This window comes from Rhopilema esculentum, chromosome 5, assembly GCF_057945365.1.
Source record: "Rhopilema esculentum isolate cy_ngs chromosome 5, ASM5794536v1, whole genome shotgun sequence".
NCBI lineage: Eukaryota > Metazoa > Cnidaria > Scyphozoa > Rhizostomeae > Rhizostomatidae > Rhopilema > Rhopilema esculentum.
The window spans coordinates 11,500,934-11,519,044 of record NC_142819.1 but is presented as its reverse complement, the minus strand read 5'-3'; the positions used below and the strand labels follow the sequence as shown (position 1 = coordinate 11,519,044).

Below are 18,111 nucleotides of genomic sequence, written 5' to 3'. Positions count from 1 at the left end.
TAGCGGCCAATGTGAACAGACATAAGTTGGAGCAAGCAAGGATAAACTCGCACTCTTAAACAAGCGCCCAGTGTGATATTAAACATAATATGAGAATTATCACATCAAATTTACACAAGAAACAGCGTATTAGCTACAAGCTACTTTACAATTTATTTTTCATAATCTGAGGAAATGCATGCGATTCATAGCCGGGTAACCTTTGAAGCAAATTGCAGTTCCTTCATCCTTTTCCCCAAGTTTTCCTTATAGTCGTTGTACCTATCGCAAATAAAAATAATGGGGTTAAAGCAGGCCTATATCGCAAGTAAGCTAGCAAAGGACTGAGGGGCCATACTTAATAATACGGAGATAGGGAGAACATATTGACGGAGAGTTTAAGCTACAGGAAAGAGCACTCTCAAAACGCCCAAAAATAACGACAACTAGCCTCACATTCTGAATCGTCTCCTTAATAACTAGCCTCTCTTCGTGAATAGCACCGTCTACAACTAGCCTCTCTTCGCGAATAGCCCAGTTTACACCTAGCCTCTTTGGTCAATAGCCCTGTCTATAACTAGCTACACTGACTGAACAGCCCTGCCTATAGCTAGCCCCTTCAATAACTAGACTTACTCCTTGCATAGCTCGGACTAGAACCAGTCTTTCTTCGTGAATAAGCCCGTCTATAACTAGCCTCCTTTCGTGATAAGCCCTTTCTACAACTAGCCTCCCTTCGTAAATATCCACGTTTATCACGAGTTGCTTTCAATATTCAGAACAACTACCCAGAACTGTTGTTATCCTTCAATAGCCATCCGCAGTCAATTAATTTCCAAAATAATCTAAAAGAAACGGCTACACAAATTTTCTTATCTTTACAATGGTTCAACAGAATTTTCATTGCATAATGCCTTATTGCTACAAAAATCTTTCGAGAAAGCAAACATTTATTTATGTGCCCAAACAAACCTTTCTTTTAATTTTTCAACTTCCCTCTCTTCCTCTTCTTTAAACTTTTCGAGAAATATTTCCAGTTCTGACATTGCAAAATTAATGTACTGTGCAATCTAGCAGAAATTAGAAGTGATCAATGAGAAATGTATTTTGGAATATGATGCTTGAAAAGTCATTATTGAAAAAATGATTCTTCAAAAGTGCTTCTTGGAATATGATTCTTTGGAAATGACTTTTGAGAAGTGGTTCTTAGAGATATGATTCACTTTACATCACTTTACATCTCAGAACAAAAGCTTTCATAAAGAACACTTTCTAAAATTAACATTTCCAAAAAGAAAACTTCCAAAAAGAAAACTTCCCAAAAGAACACTTCTCAAAAAGAGGACTTCCCAAAAAGAGAACTCCCCAAAAAGAACACTTTTCATCTCAAAACGAAAGCTTTAATAAAAAAACTTTCCAAAATTAACATTTCCCAAAATTAACATTTCTAAAAAGAAAACTTCCCAAAAGAACACTTCTCAAAAAGAGGACTTCCCAAAAAGAACACTTTACAACCAATAAAGAACAATCTCCATAAAGAAGACTTCCTAAAAATAACCCTTTCCAACAAGAAAACTGCACAGAAATGACACTTAGCTTCCCAAAAAGAAGCATCCAAATAATAACGCTTCCTAAAAAAAATTTCCCAAAAGTAACGCTTTCTAACAAAAATTTCCCAAAAATAAGGCCTCCTAAAAAAAAAATTCCCAAAAATAACGCTTCCTAAAAAAAATTCCCAAAAATAAGGCTTCCTAAAATTAACACTTCCAAAAGAGCTGCAAAAAGTATCGGAACCTGGGAACTAGATTCCCAGAAAGTTTTTTGGCTTGGCAGAAAATTTTCAGCAAAATTTGATAAGAAACAGTTCATACATAACATATCTAAGGTTCATACAAATGCAAGCTTGAAAAGTTTCACATTTTGAAAACCCTTTATAAAAGCTATTAGTCATCTGTCAAACATCACAAAGAAATTGGATAACCTAGAAACAACTTTCAGTTTCCTTGTTTAAGAGCTTTTTACAGATAAAGCTGCAGAACTGAAGTAGGCATTTTATATGCTTTGAAAAGTGCTTTTTCTGTTGCCTTATATCAGGATTCTTACAGAACAAAAGCTATGAAAATTACATGCATCCTCAGTTTTCTTCTTGCTAGCAATACTTTACTTGACTTAAGTCTTGCCTGAGGTGTTGGCAGACTTGGCAATGTCTTGATTCTTGATTGAGTTCTTGAGAGACTTGCCAAAGTTTATGATTGATATTAAATTACATCCTCGTGCTCTTTTGAATCTTATTTGCCCTTATCTTATCTGTCACCATTTATTTTTGTAAAAGATCATGTTCACATTTGAACCCATCATATGAAATGAAAGGCCGGTAAAGTAGACTCTGGTTAAAGTCAAACCAAATGTTGCTTGAAAATTTGTGACTTTAAATGGAGTGTGACTGTAAATGGAGTGTGACTGTAAACGGAGCTAAGTTGAAAAGCTTTGCATATCTTGGTCTAAACTTTATGTGACTGCAATGGGTAGTGTGACTTTAAGGGAAGTGACTATAAGCAGAGTCAACTGTTCGAAAGCCAGATTCAGATTCCCTAAACTGGTTCGACTGGTTCCAATGCCAAGAAATTATTACGATGTCATAAATACGATGACGTCATGAACTCAAAAGTTGTTTACGCCATCAAAAATCAAAAAGGTCATGCAACATTAGAAAGTTCTCTTCGAAATCAGTCGAATGGTGGCATTCTCGATGATCTATGATCCTCCGGCAAAAATTAAACTCACTTTTTTAGTTTTCTAGCTGTTTAGTGTCTACCATTTTAAAGAAAATCAACATTGACTATTCAAGTGGCTGAACGCGTTTCTTTTGTACATCCAGTTCTACTATGCTGCATGTTTGTGAAGGTCTCTAACGCAGGGGCGTAACTTGGCCGATAGGTTTGGGGGGGGGGGTGAAAAGGGTTTCTGCCCTGCGAAAATGAGTGGTGCCCTGCAGACCTCGTAGCAAAGGTTTTTCTATAGGTTACTAGTGAAAGCTTTACCAGTGTAAATTTGTCTTTACCAAGAACAAACTTCTAAGCAATAAAAACAAACTTGAAACTTCATTGCTTATTAAATATCTATATTTTTACGTGAGCGTAAATTAAATGTAAAATTTGATTTTCCTTTGTAATAAAGCTTCTATTTCATGGCATATCAAGTTTAGTGAGGTAGGAGGACCCACCATGGTTGGGTCCGACGTGAAGAAAAATTTTGAAATTATTCCTTGTAAAAGGGCTAAAAAGCATCTCCCGGACTAAAATTTAGCAAAATATTATACTGCTAATAAAAAGATTATTGTTTATTGAAAAAATAGGGAGGAGGGATGGTATGCTAAAACTCTAGTGATAGACGTTGTGGAAGGAAAGAAACGGTAACCTTTTGTTTCAGATTGCACAAAGTTGTGAGTGACAGAGCAATGTTGTTTTGATTAAGAGAATTTTATTTCCTGAACAGAAATGTGGAGTTTCTTATCTCGAGAAGGCCATGTTTACACTTCCAAAATGAAAACATTTGAATGATACAAACAGTGATTTACTGAATTAATGCAAATAAAAGAAAAATAATAAAAAAATATCAATTAGATCAATTAAAATCGGCATCTTAAACGTTTATTCTCTTTTCATTTCATACACTGCTAAACATTTATAGAAAAAATGATAAAAAATTCTTATCTTGACCAAAGTGGGGGCCTTCAGCCCCCTATTCCCCCCAGTGGCGCCGTACCTGTCATGAAAATAATTTACAACTTAAATTAATTTGTGTGGACTCAACCTTGCCCTCATAAACTCATGCATCAATCATTGCATCCATTGGCTATGACTTTCGGTAAGGAATGCTTTCGCTTTGCTAATAACGGAGCTTTTCCTGACATACCTGTTCAGTTCTCTAAAATGCAATGTCAGGAAGGGAGGTTTTTAACAAATATAATATTTCTATTTCAAAATTCGTAAACGGCCCTTTTCGAACTTCAGAGGTGGCATTTCTGCGTGGTAATAAAGCTCTTCTTGGCGCCCTGCGAAATCGGCTATTTTTAAGATTTGGGGGGGGGTGTCACTAAGATTTGGGGGGGGGGGGGGTGACCCTACATTAAGATTTGAAGGAGTGCCTGATCTAAATCTTAAATCAAACTAAGCTATATGAGTTTTGCATGAATGTGTTACATCCACAAAAGATCATCTCCAGAAAGCAGTAGGGATGGCTTCACTCTCATTAGAATCGGCTTTAATCGATCTTCAGAAAGCTTCCATCCGAAATCTGTAGGTGACGGTAAGTCTTGATGCGGTGATCCAGCTTGTTTCCATATCATTGCTTGGAAGTGTGCTCTTCTTATGTGAAGATGTGCCACAACACTTGTTGGAGGCAATGCCTCGGGTTTTGTTTTCTTGAAAAATAGAACGTGTCGGGCTTCATTTGTGGTGTTGTTGCGACCTGCACCATAAACGTGGCAAAGAATTTGTTCTGCTTTCCGCATTACTTGTTCGTTAATACCTTCTTCTCCCATGTTTCGCAAGAGTTCATGAGACTCTTTAAAAACTTTCCATGCAGATGCCTTTGTATTCCCAGACAAGTATGAAGTTGTATCAAATCCAGTAAGAGTGTGAAAGGGGATGAGTGCTTTAACAGATCCCTCGTGCAAGGCGTGAAGAATCTCTTTGACTGGAATATATTTCCTCTTCTTTGACGTTCCAGACATCATTCAAAGATCATTGCATCGCATTCGTTAAAAGTGGGACACCAGAATGATAAGCACATCTGCATCTCTAGCAGCAACTACTACTGTATTGCAGGTGGCATTGATAGCATGAAGGGCAAGTCTGGTGTCTGCTTCTTCATGGTCTACACTCAAAGACAAGGTATCAGTGTAGTATTTCGATGACTGGGCAAACAATTAATTGATAAATCCACTCGCTGTAACAATTTCTTTATCTTCAGTTGCTTGGCGAAGCAACTCTTCTGACAGGAATCGTGCAAGATCTGCTTTCTTTTCTGGCAATGCCAAGAAGTTTGACCAGAACTTTGGAAGAGGGACCAAACCGCTCCCTCTAACTCGGTGAATAGGCCGGCTAGTTTTTTTCCGCCTTCGTCTGGTACTAGCTTTGATTGATAGTTGTATATAGCGGTCAAAAACAACGTCGATTCTCTGGATGCATTTACCCATTTGAAGCACTGCTTGAACAAAGGTGTTTGCTAAATCATGAAACGAAGAGCAACCGTCTGGTTTGTCTAATAACACGACTAGAGCCTGACCATCGATGATTAAGCACGCTGTTTTTCCATGAAGATCAATACTCTCTGGACAATTGATGCTACCCGTTAGCTTTTCAATAAGGCCAGACTTGCTTCCAGTCCGAAGAGAACCGCTCATTTCAGTGTAAGAATGAGGAACTGGCATCAATTCATGAGAAAGCACACTCTTAAGATCAACTTCCACGGCCGCCTTTATAAGCAGTGATCAACCGCATGAGGATATTTCGATCGGCCTTGAAAATCGTCTGCTTCTCCTTGTAGTTTGAATTTATTGGAACGTCATACAGGCTTTGAAAGGTAAGCTCTCTGCATCTGTTTAATGGCTCGTTGAAGGATATCATGGGCCCTGTGTCAGACGGTGTCAGTCTGTGTGTGACAAAGCTTAAAATTTGCTACAACAAAGATTCTTGAATTTCTTTACTTGCCAGGTCTTTATTTGCTATATTCTACCACTTGCCAGAACTTTATGTGGTTCGGAGGGTCCCTTGATTGTACCTTGAAGTTTTCTGACTGGCAGTCATTTTGAATATGCAAATTTGCGAATTTCGCTTGGGATCCGCCAAATTCGTAATCAGCATGGTCGAAATACCCCAAATAAACTGGATCCCAGCTTCTCCCCAAAACGCCTCTTGATCTCTTTTTAAGAACTATTTTAGAGAAATGTAACCAGTCAAGTACCTTTCCCAAATGATTAAGTTTTCTTCCATTCAATAAACATATCACCATTTGGTTCACAAATCAGTATTACTTTTTTGCACAGTCGATCTTTGCAAAAAACTAAAAAGCTGCAATAAACAACCATATTACGATATTTTATGTGGAGCATTCTCTAGACCCAATAAATTAGATGCCTTGTGTAAAAATTATTGTGTTCCTATTGGTTTAGCTTTTGTACACAAAACTTTTACCTTATAACATTTTTGTCCTGTTTCCCAGGTTCCCAGAAAGGAAAATATTCTTTGCAGCTCTGACTTCCAATAATACTTCTCAAAAGGAAAGGAACCCTTCTCAAAAAGCTTTGAAATTTTTTAAAAAAGCTTGTAAAAAAAGGATACTTTTGAAAAGAAAATTTCCCCAAGGAACAGTTTATCTTAAATATTCTTTTGCACCCCTTTTATTTCAAAGTGTTGCAAAGTCATGTTAGAACTTGTAGTGTCATAGAGTTAGCACTTCATTCAGGGGTCTTTATAACGACAGTTTTTCAATATAAAAGGATACAAAGAAATTTAGTTTATATAGAGTAAAGTAGTTTTACCTAAAACGCTGACAGGATTGGATGGACGCACGAAACAGAAAAGTCACAGTTCATTCGAAGAGTGAAGAATTTTTTTCCTTTTTTGACTTTACAATATAAACCCAGCGAGAGGAGATTGATTGGTCATCTGGCTGGCTTACCTAAATTCACCTACTGTTGGAGATAATTTTTGTTTGTTTCTTTTTGTTCGATTTGATCAACAATTGTTTTACCATAAAATAACTTAGGGCGCATACGACCCCTTGCAAACTTTAACCACACCCCTACTTCTATCAGACTATAACCTTAATTTAGTGTAGCACGAAAAATTATTTGCGACAGTAAAATCTCGAAGGCAAAATACAAACCTCGTGTGGAACATCCCTTTGCCCCTCCTTCTCCATTATGAAGATTTTTGACACGTCCTGAAAGACAAAACAGTTTTTTTGTAAATTTTATGACTTAAGAAAGCTATATTTGAAGGAGTCGTCAAACTGATCATATTTTGAAATCAAAACTATAATACCTCACAGGGTCCAAGGCAGAGTCGTTGCACAAGGGGTGATTTATCCGCAGTTATTCTTTTCACACCTAAAAAACCGGAAGCAACTTTTCAGAGACAAGTTAGATGTGGAGAAATTGTTTTAATTAAATATTTATTAATATTCCTCTTATCATGAGTAAGAATGCAATTTGAAGGTATACCGATACAGACAGCAGAGCAACCGAGGCTCCTTGGAAAAATTTGAGACTGGGCTCTTGTGGGGTTCTTGTAGACGACAAGTTGTCAATCTCAATAGCGAGCAAAAAGCATGCAGAAGTTTTAGAGCTTGGTAAGTTTTAGAAGAGGGTTGAGTTTAGCGAACTCTACTAAAAAAATGATTTATAAGAAAATTTAAGGGGCTCCTTTGGATCTGAGGCCCTTAGAGATCAAACTAAAGTGACCAAAACTTCATTACAACTGGGAACAGAACCAACAATGAAAGAAAAAGGAATACAAAATGTCTAGTGGGTGAAATTTGGTAAATGATCAATTATCAACTAAAATATGCGATATGAAATCATCCGAAAATTTAATTTGCATTTTCTCCAATCAAATTCGAATTAGGCATACGACTTGAGCACATTGGACTGGACCGTGCTTGTTATATATATATATATATATATATATATATATATATATATATATATATATATATATATATATATATATATATGCAAAAGATGCGTCGATTATTTCAAACCAATTCAATACCAAACATAACGATTCAGAACGATTTTGCTTGCAAATTTTGAACTAACACCTCTCCAGCCTTGCCCTCTTCTGACAGTCAGGTTTAGTTTTTCCTGACACCGGAAAAAGATTATACATAAGATAACTTCCTAGTCGAGCTCTTAAAAGCAAGTTTCAAATTACATTTACATGGTGAAATCCCAGTTGCCAATTCAAAATATATAATCAAACATATGAGACGTACTTTGTTTAAGCATATCAGGCTTTCCAGGCACATTTACATAATACAAGGCTTCTAAAGTCAGCGCACTCAGCTGCTGTAAATATGGACACTGAGGAACTAAAAAGATTGCAAACACAAACCTCCACTTTCGTAAACTGTGCATAAAGAATACTGCGACGGTTTGTTTACAATCTGCAAATGAAAAACACACAGCACCGGATCTAAAAACTTTAATGCTTTGCATTTGCAATAAATGAAGCTGAATAGCAAAACCATGCAACAGAGAATCAAATGTACCCTCGCTTTTAATTTCATGATATGTAACCTTTGGTCACTGAAACCGCAATATTCCAGCGGGTCTCTAGTTACATTGAGAGTTTTTCTGCCCGGAGGATCGAAACTTGAGAACAGTGCTCTGATCTTTAGGCAACAAAAAGGTTAAAAGTATGGTCCTTCAACACGTAGACAGATATTTTTGAAACGCAGATCCTTTTATCCATGTTCATCAACATTCCCATCCGGACCGAGCGAGAAAATATAGAAAAAAGAAAAGGGTATGGTCATCACAAATTTTGCTCAACACAGCAAAAAGAGAAAAGAAGATATCTGACGAAAAGATGTCAAATTCGTTGGAACTGAAGCTGGAAATAAACTTAAATTGCGATAGAAAAAAAGCTCCACTGTGAAAGGAAAGTATAAATAAAAATTTGTCGATAAAAGGGGGCTTCATACCTGGAATTTTCTTAGTAGCATACCAACCACGTCGTCTGTTTTCATGTTGCTCGTAACTCTTAGAGTGGTCGGTACGCCGTAAGGAGGAACAAACGAGGTTTGCTGAAAACGGATTTAAAAATAAAATGGAACGAGGATTAAAGAAACTATGTAAGAAATATCCAGTTGAGTTATCGAGAAAATCTAGAACCTTCTATAATGACCTCAAGAAATAGAAATTTCAACTACTTTAACGGATTGAATAAATCTTTCTCACTTTGTTTTAGGTATTCTTTTATAAAAATATGTACTGCACCTTGATGCCCAGTGCTCTTCGTATACGATAATAAACTACCTGGCCGTCACTTGAAGATTTTATGGTAGATACTTCAGATTTTACAGGCATGCAGATTCATTAGCCTTGAGTTGCCGCGGCATTTAACACCCGGTGAAGTGTAGAAATACATGGGAAGACAACGTCTGTCAAATTTTCATTTCTTCAAGAAATCTGGCAAGAAGCTTACATAGATTACGATTCCCTTAACTCGGTAGCATCTTCTCATTTATAAATTTCATAATCCTGAAAATAGTAAAACTAACTGAAAATGAATGCTTGTGATCAGCTGATAGTGTTTTTAAAGCATTCACCACACGAAAGCAAAGCATAGTGTTTGAATAACACTCATAAATTCAAAGCAAATAAATACTTAATGAATTGAAAATCAAAAACTCTTGCAAGAAACCAATTTCCGTGGTCCTCTTGTTCTCTATTTTTCACTTCAGCATGCCCCATCAAGTGTTTTCCCCCAAGATCTACCCCAGTGCTCTACCTAATCACATAGTTCCTTTCAGATCTAGCACTTTGGTCATCTGAAGCAAAAACTTAGTCTTCAACCTTAACGCCCTAAATTCTAGTTAGGAAGCTAAAAAATAAAGAGAAAACAAAGAAAAAAGCATAGAATAGAAAAATCAAGTGACCAAGAAAAATAATGTTGTTAATAAATTGGCACTTAATCAATTTGTTTCAACAAACCGTGTACCTCAGTTTTTTTCTGCGATCCTTTGTAACAAAAAACTTCGTTGTTATTAGCTTGCTTCTGCGATGAGCTTATAGTTGGAGCTTGAAAGGAGTTCTCTGCTTTTCTTCCAACCTTCCGTCTAAAATGATTTGGCTTTTGGGGAAACTGCCAGAAAAGATTGATGTGCTAAATAAATATCAAAGAACCGAATCATTCTTATTCTATACAAATAAAACTCTACAGCAAAGGCAAATGTTAAATTACAAGTTACCAAGTAGTTGGCAATTGGATAACGGTACTCACATTTTCTGAAAAAGATCCATCATCATCAACAGGATGAAAGCTCCTCCAATATGAAAAATCGTTCGCCTTTAATTCCACAGGCTTTTTCAGGCCCCAATACACTTTCAATGTTCCTTCCATAATGAAATTTCCTTCATCCTGAAAAGTTGCTTGCTCATTACTTAACTTTCTTCGCAATGAAGCTACAAGTCAAAATTCCCCACCCTTTCCCTTACTCAACCTATTAAGATTAAAAAACTCACAGAAATGCCTGCAAGAAAACCGGTCTAGGTACAATACCTAGAAGCCCTACCTCTCTGCAGAAGATTTGAAAAGGTCTGCCAGAATAGTAGGTGTTGTATGTTCGTAATTTTGGTATGAGTGAATTCCTGAAAACAGAATAATTTGAGGCTGAGAAGTTAAATACCAACATGCAAACAATCTTCTAGTGGTACAAGACTTGAAAGTGGCTTTGAAAAAAGCAAACATTTGAGTAAACCAAAGCTTTTCGTCTGACACTCTTCTCAGTTTAAAACGTCAGAATATAGATAGAAAACTTTACGCTAGGCAATATATATACCCAGCTGTGGATCGAAATAGGCCAATCAGAAACGCGAGCACATGACAATTGAGGTTGCCCAATCAGTGCCGCTTGCCTATAGAGAATGTTACCAATGGAGTCCTAAGGTGAAACTCCTTTTGTCTAAACAATAGCAGTTTTTTCGTGTCTATGTAGATAGATTCCAAAACTGCTAGATGGAACGACGTTCTGACGGAAAGATAACTGCTAGTTGGAACGATATCTATGTTCTGACGTTTTAAACTCTGATAATACTGATATAACAAATGCTAAGCACGGATTCAAGACGGATGCACGCATTATCTTTTGCAGAATTGCCAATACAAACTTTTTAGAATTTTATTCCGATCTTCTATTACTAAAGAGGTAGATGGGGTCATTTACTTTCATTAAAAATGTTTAATTTTTTTGAAACTGTAAAGTTGAACTGATCTAATTGTATCGTAAATTGCATACAAAACAGTAAAAGATTAGCCCTCCCCCAGTACTCTATGCCCTGTTTTCCAAGTGCCGGCTTGATAATTACGATAAAATATCACCCGCATTAAAAAGGCTATCAAGATAACACATAAAAACTGTAATCAGAGATTCGTTAAAACTTTTCATTATTAGTTACGTGCTAGAGCAAAATGTTGAGGCAAACCTGACACGTTGCTGCTCCGTAGATAGTCCATCGTCAAAATCCCCCTGGCGATTGCTTTCCTTGGCAAACTTTGATTTCAACGAACTGAAGAGCATGGTATAGCAAGGAACGTTGCAGTATGGTTGGGCTTGATGCTAAAAATTAACATCAAGACTTCTATTTTCATATTAAAAAGAATATCAAAAAATTAGCTGTGTTACTGCGTGACTTCAAAGTACGACAGAAAAAAAAAGAAATGCAAATTGACCATTGATAAAAATAGAAAAGTACGTTGGCAAAATAAAAAATGTCAATTAACAATTAACAAAAAAAGAAAAGTACGTTGACAATAAGCAAAAAAAAGTATTGTACATTGACAATAAGCAAAAAAAGAAAAGTACCTTGGCAATTAAAATAAAAAGAAAAGTACATTGACAATAAGCAAAAAAAGAAAAGTATTGTACATTTACAATAAGCAAAAAAAGGAGATTTTCATTTCGATATAAGAACATCAAATAACAACTTTGAAACTTAGATCTCATTTGAAGGGATCAAAATTTTGAAAATAAATTGCTTGATGTAGAAGTTACACATCACTAAGCAGCATCTCAAATATGCAGGAAACATACAAACGTAAGACAGGACAACAACGCAGCTTCTTTTAAATGAAAGAGTTACGAACAACTCATATTTCGTAACTCAGACACTATTTCATAGTTCACATCCATGATTTTTTAAGAACTGTTGTGCTTAGAAATGTACAATATCTTACAAAATAATTCATGTACCGTCCTTTAAAAGAGCTTCATTTCTTAATCCGGCAATAAGAAATTGTGCAAGAGACCAAACAGGAAGTATTTTCTGATAAGTTAGAAACTAACACTGCATTTTGCCATAGATTTTTGTTATTCTCTCAGGGTGGTAAATGATCGGTATGGTATCTTTCTGTCATAATGTTGCTGAACCAGGGTCTGAGAGTTGAGATAGAAGATTACGTTGGATGAGAGGGTACTGATAAGTGGTTACTTGGAGTAACTTTGAGCTTACTTCAGAATAGTATCCGGCACTGAGACTCCTTCCACATTCTTCGCATCTTCGACAAACATCTTGCAAAGCTTTTCCCTTGGCTTCACTGACTTTATTTCCAGATCCATCAGCTGCTGCACAGAAAATAGGGGGTGCATACTTGACCCAGGTGTGACAAAATGACTTTCCAGGTTGGAAGAAACAAATAAAAAAAGGAAAGCATGGATAATTTTCTGGTTTGCTGAAAGGGGATAATTTTGTCTACATCCTAATGAGCAGACCACCCAAAATAAGGAACTGTTCGATGAAGCTTTTTCTATCGAGCTACTAGGTCTCGGTTTTATACTTTATGAACCAAGCCAAACCTGTTAGCAAACTGCCAATTCTCCACGTCCATATCTCATAAAGGCTTTTTCTAATTTAACTTACTGTGCACTTTCAAAGCTATTTATTGTGTAATTTCAGGCTACGTGGTCGAAAGTGCTAAAAGCATCTTTTTCATGGCGTTAAAGAAATATTACTTTCAAAGCCGTAAGCTTAGAACAAAGAAAAGTATAGTAAAACATTAAATTCTAAGAAGCTCACAGCAGCTCTTCGCAGATGAATTATACAACAAATTTGGTTAACGTTGAATAAATGAAACGAAAGAAAACATTTTCTAAAACGCATTTAGCATGAATGAAAATATCAACAGCAGTTGTTTTATAGAACCCTTTTACAATATGGCAACTCCAAATGGACGGGCGAATCTTTTCATGTCGTTCGAAAAATTAAAATTCAATCCAATGCTTCACATAGACCGGGAATTTTGTAGAAAAAACTAGCAAACTGCCTAACCTCGAATTTCATTTCACATTCCAAGTATATCTACCATGGAAATTTCAAATCTAAGATGGGCCAAAAAGATTTATACCGGAAGTTACTTGTTTTTAATGATATCGAGATGTAAATATCTGAAGAAAATATTGGAATCACCCAATATTGTAATTCAAAAGCCGAATGTAGCAGGATTATCATCGGTCCCTCCGCTGTCAACAGGATTATTAGCAATATCACTGTCAAGCGATTGTATCAGAAAAGCAGACAGAAGCTTGTTATTTCTACTGATTCTAATTAAACACATTTGATTCTGATTTTTTTTCTTTCTTGATAAAGCCAGAGTGTTATTTTCTTCAAGATTTCTTGACCGTAAACTTTTTGAAAAAATTTCCTGTGAAATTACTTTGGATTTGTGATTTAAAAACCTCAATAATGCGATAAAATTATGTTGTTGAAGACAAAAGGAGTCTCATGAGTAAAATATGAAAGTACAGATTTTATCAGAAATGTTTTGCCATATTTATAATCAGAACTGCAAATAGGTTTCGGAGTTCCTAGGACAAAGCCGAAGGTCAAGGCCCCCAGTGAGCGGAGGGAACAGAAAATATTTGTCACCAAGCCCTTAAGATTAGCTTAAAATGCATTTTAGAATATTTCTTGCAGTCATTTCTTGCAAATTTTTAACATCTTACGTTCTTACGCATACTTTTGCGACAATTGATTAATTCAATTCCTAACATCGTGCAATCAACCCTGAGGCCCCCTGGGGCATTTTGCCAATCAACCCCCCTTTCAGCAGCCCCACTTATAGTGGATGCTATTGTCAAAACTCTTTCAAAGGGTTGGCAAAGAAATGTGGAGCATTGCCATTCTTGCATCAATGAGCGAACATTAAAATGGCAACTCCCGCGTCTTGATAAATAAAGCGATTTTATGAAAGACTCATACCAAAAACTGTATCTTTGTACAAAGGAGAATTATCTGTAGTGTTACAAGTCGGAAATTCTTGCAAAAATACACCTGTGATACGAGATGTTGGTTCTTTCTTTATAGCCTGCATTTAAAAAAAATCTCAAACACTAATAACGGTATGGGTCGTAATGACATATCAGTAGTGACATAATTTGTTACTTTTTGCAACGAAAGCTGATCCCCTTGAGCTCTCTCAGCACAGTATTACTTTTCGAAACATAGTTTTGATCTTTTTCAGTGTAATGAGTTGATTTATTCTGAGCATTTAGATTCCTTCCAACCTGCTTAACTTGTATAAAACTTTTCTATTATTCATCCATGGTTGAGAAATTTCCTGTGAGAAAAAGGTTCTAACTGATTTCCTGTGACCAATGGTCACACGGTCAGGGGGGAAATAACGCCCTGCATAAAGCGTGGATAATCCTCCTGTGACGTGATCCAATTCAAATATGTTGATCATATCATATCTTTTATGAGCAATTTTAGATGGTCTGGATGGCTTTGTAAAAACTGTCTGGCCATTCCCCAGCCCATCCTTCCCTCTTTTGCTTTTACATTGGTATATTGGCTTGCAATCCTCTTGACAGACTTGTCATCTCCAATGGAAACAACATGTTAGGTCATGAAATCAGATCAGTTAGGTGATGAAATCAGAAGACAAACTTGCATATTTTATTTGTCTATTTGACCCAATTGTAGACATATTTTGAATGCAAAGAGTATTTTGACTTTGGTTTGCAAATATCTGGCCACGGTACAGCCGTTTTCGACTTTACCAAACCATCCTGGACGAAAGTAGAAGGGCAAAGTGACTTGGAAATACAGGCAAAATATTTTGCAAATGCATGATGAGTGATGACTGATATTGAAACATTACTAAACTTATAAATTCTCAGACAAGAGCAGAAGAGAAAAATGTAGCACTTACCAAGACAAGGTGTTCCTGGTCTACTAAAAGTATATCCTCTTCCACCTGACAGAAAAAACCCTTTTACAAAAGCTACAGCTTACAGTCAATTTGATTGAAAGTGATGTTGTCTTCTTTACAATAAAATGATATATTCTGGTATAAAAAGTAGATGATTGTTAAAGTTAAACAAACAGAAATGGGGCAATTATTCCAATTCTGCCTATGGGTTTCTAAATGAAACTTGGACTCCAAATATTAGCTCCCAAATCTGTATGATCAGAATAGTTGTTACCTTCCAACTTTCAATACTACCTGAGATCATGTGATGGTATCTACAATCAGTGGGAATCATTTCATTAGCCCCAAAATGACATTTTTGAAAAGCAAGCTCAAATGTGCTCCTCAAAAGGTGTCCATTCTGAAAGTTTTGGAAACTTCTATAAATAAAGTGGTAGAGTGTGACATCATCAAAAACTATTTTCAGAATTTAAGATATCTGAATTTAAGATATCATAACCTGAAAAAACACAACAAATGAATCTAAATATGCAAAATCAGTTGATTTTTGTGACATCATCACTCCACCACTCTATTCAAATGTATATTTAAAAATATCAATGTAAATTTTTGCATATCAATGTAAAGTCAACTGCCCAGAGTAAAACCTAAAAAAAGATACAGTTTCAAGCTACACACTTTTTTATCAAGTTGTAAGTCTCAAACTTGATTAATTATAATGTACTTAAATCTACTTACTTCCTCTAAGCCTATTTTTAAACAAGTCTCCACTTTTCTTTTTTTCTTCAATTTCTCTTGCTAACTTCTTCGCCTCCAACAGCAAGTAAACTGCTTTGGTGTATTTTGGCTCAGGGCATGGTGAACTTGTTGCTATTGTTTTTTTGCATTCATTTGATTTTGGCGAGTCTGGCTTTTTCTTAACAGAATTTTCATATGAAGAGTTAAATGTATGAGACCTTTGTACTGCTGCTTTTCTTTTCTTCAATTTTGCAGCACTACCAGTCCTTTCTGCCTTATCTTTACTTTGTGTTGGCATCATAGCACTAAGTAAATAAGAAGTAATAATTAAAACAAAAAAATCATTTTTCTATAAGCTTTAACCATTAAACTTGAAGCAACAGATACCTTTTACAAACCCAGAAGTAAAACAGTTTAGGTAGAAATGGTTCAAGAAAGTAATTGCCAAAACAAGGGATGTAATTTCTGTAGCAAAACATATCTCAGTTCTATGAAAAGGCATCAAAAGGATGGGTAGCAGACATTGAGAGACTTGAGAATGTTGACCAAATTACCAATCAACAGTGGATTCTACTCAAAATAAGGCATTCTTAAGTATCATACCTTCAGGGAAGGATTTAAGCAACAATGATTTTGGGGGTGCTAGACAATAATTGGATCTAGGTGCCACACCCTTCAGATCACTGGTAAATGATGGAAACGTCGATTTTTAAAATTTTGTTCTTAACTTCAAGGCAAAAAAGATGAGAAGCAGTGGGGTAGCCAGGGTTGGAAAATTGGAGGGGAAACGTGGAGAAAATTTTTGCTGTCCACACCCATGAGAATTTGGGAAAACGCCCCATTTTCAAAATGCGTTTGGAAAATCTATGGATTTTTTTACATGGCAATGGTTGGCTAATCAAACACAATAACCGTCAGATGTAGCTTTGTGTGGCCGACCCCATTCTTCAACTGTCTATTTACTTCACAATTCCTCTGACATTTATATAGTCTGATTTTTTGTAAGGCAAAGAAGCTCAACATGTAAAAACTGATTTTCTAAAGTAGCCAGAAAATAATAAACAGTATTCAAAAGTTTCAACTAAGTATGTTCTCCTTGGAGCAAAATTTGCAAAATCCCTGACAAGCATTTCAGAATCAGGTTTTAAAGATTGAAGCATTTTAGCATTTCCAAAATGGTACTGCCCAACTATCATTAACATATAATTATAAAACATGGATGATATATATAAGTGGCCCTGAATCTATGACCTGTTGATAAGCTGAAAGTTACCCTCCTTAAAAAAAGTTGGACAACCCTGGTTCTATAGAAAAGAAATTTGCAATTTATTTATCTGTAACGCAGAAGATTCTGATCTAGCAAATACAGTCACTCTCGTTTTTGTCATCGCTTTATAAAATCAAATAAATTTTTGCTGAAGCAAAACAGTGAAAACGATGCTTCGGTCTCCATATTTGATTCTATTTTACCAGAAGCTCCGCAGTTTTCTGCGTTATAATTAGAAGCAGATTGTTTAACGCTCGTCCTCTTATTTGGAAATGCTTGCTTTTATGAAGATACAATACCACTTTTGCATTTTGAAAACTTGTGGCAAAATGTTTATCTAGAATGCGTTGGCACACTTTATTTGGTAAACAGAAGGCTATCTTGCGCAACCCAAAAAAATTTCCTGTTCATAATAAATTGTAAAGCAAAAATCTTTAGGCATACCTATAATGAAGTACAGAGCCTATATCCCTGCCATTAACCATTTTTTCTCTGCAAATCGAAATTTATCAACGACATATCAATGTCGCTCATAAATTCAAATTCGCTGTTTCCTTAATAAAAGCATTCCAAGAGATAAGAACAAACATATTTTGGTAGAGAATAAAAACCTTGAATATAAATACTAAACTGTACTTACTGTGAAGAATATATATCAACAAATGTAACTACAATTCAGTTCCTTCAGTCGAGAAAATTTTCTCCTGTACCCGGTAGGGAGAACGGAAACCAAACATCGTCCCCTCGTCCACGCGAACAAATGAAAACGAGGCAAACCCTGCCTTTTACGTCATTTCGATTTTTTTCGATTACGTCATGTGAATGATATGTACAATACCGGAAATGACGCTTCCTTTATTTATAATTCACTATTCTCTTTTTGAGCTTTATCTTATACCATCGTCCTTTGATTTTATTTATGATCTTGGTCCCTGGTTTTCACTATGACCATAATTCTTATGTCCAATTTTATTACTTCCATGCGGACGTTAGCTTTCTCCAGATTCTCTCGTGTAAATGTATGCTTGATTTAATTTTGAGTTTTTAGGGACATTCCATGTGCCCATGCGAAGCTTTGGGCCGCTTTTTAGGGACCGGGGTGCCCATGCGAAGCTTTGGGCCGCTTTGTTGATCCTTTTTCCTCTACCATACAGCACCCTCTTTCGAGGCAGAATTTTCAAAAATGTG

General features: G+C 36.0%; 1 protein-coding gene across 4 annotated transcripts; it reads right to left on the bottom strand.

Annotated features, from left to right (window-relative positions):
• Window positions 1-55: 55 nt before the first annotated feature.
• On the bottom strand, window positions 56-17,703 carry LOC135689400 (ras association domain-containing protein 4). Of its 4 annotated transcripts, none has more exons than XM_089116264.1 (14): window positions 17,564-17,703; window positions 15,657-15,961; window positions 14,919-14,978; window positions 12,221-12,333; window positions 11,195-11,328; window positions 10,285-10,360; window positions 9,993-10,130; window positions 9,711-9,854; window positions 8,692-8,793; window positions 8,100-8,151; window positions 7,029-7,093; window positions 6,871-6,927; window positions 952-1,049; window positions 56-261 (listed from the first exon to the last, which is right to left on the bottom strand). In XM_089116264.1, the coding sequence occupies exons 2-14, from the start codon at window positions 15,955-15,957 to the stop codon at window positions 186-188; spliced, it is 1,416 nt and encodes a 471-aa protein (XP_088972390.1). In that variant the 5' UTR covers window positions 15,958-15,961; window positions 17,564-17,703; the 3' UTR covers window positions 56-185. The 4 variants fall into 4 exon arrangements, with proteins under 4 accessions (XP_088972390.1, XP_088972391.1, XP_088972392.1 ...); XM_089116265.1 differs by having other exon boundaries at window positions 12,221-12,330; XM_089116266.1 differs by having other exon boundaries at window positions 14,919-14,963.
• Between the last annotated feature and the right edge of the window lie 408 nt (window positions 17,704-18,111).

Excerpts from the sequence above, each read along its gene's own strand:
- LOC135689400 (XM_089116264.1), bottom strand. The coding sequence starts at position 15,957 with ATGATGCCAACACAAAGTAAAGATAAGGCAGAAAGGACTGGTAGTGCT. Across the intron at positions 9,855-9,992 it reads ATGGATCTTTTTCAGAAAAT|TTTCCCCAAAAGCCAAATCA; the intron begins GTGAGTACCGTT and ends CTTTTCTGGCAG. Across the intron at positions 1,050-6,870 it reads AAAGGGATGTTCCACACGAG|ATTGCACAGTACATTAATTT; the intron begins GTTTGTATTTTG and ends AATTTCTGCTAG.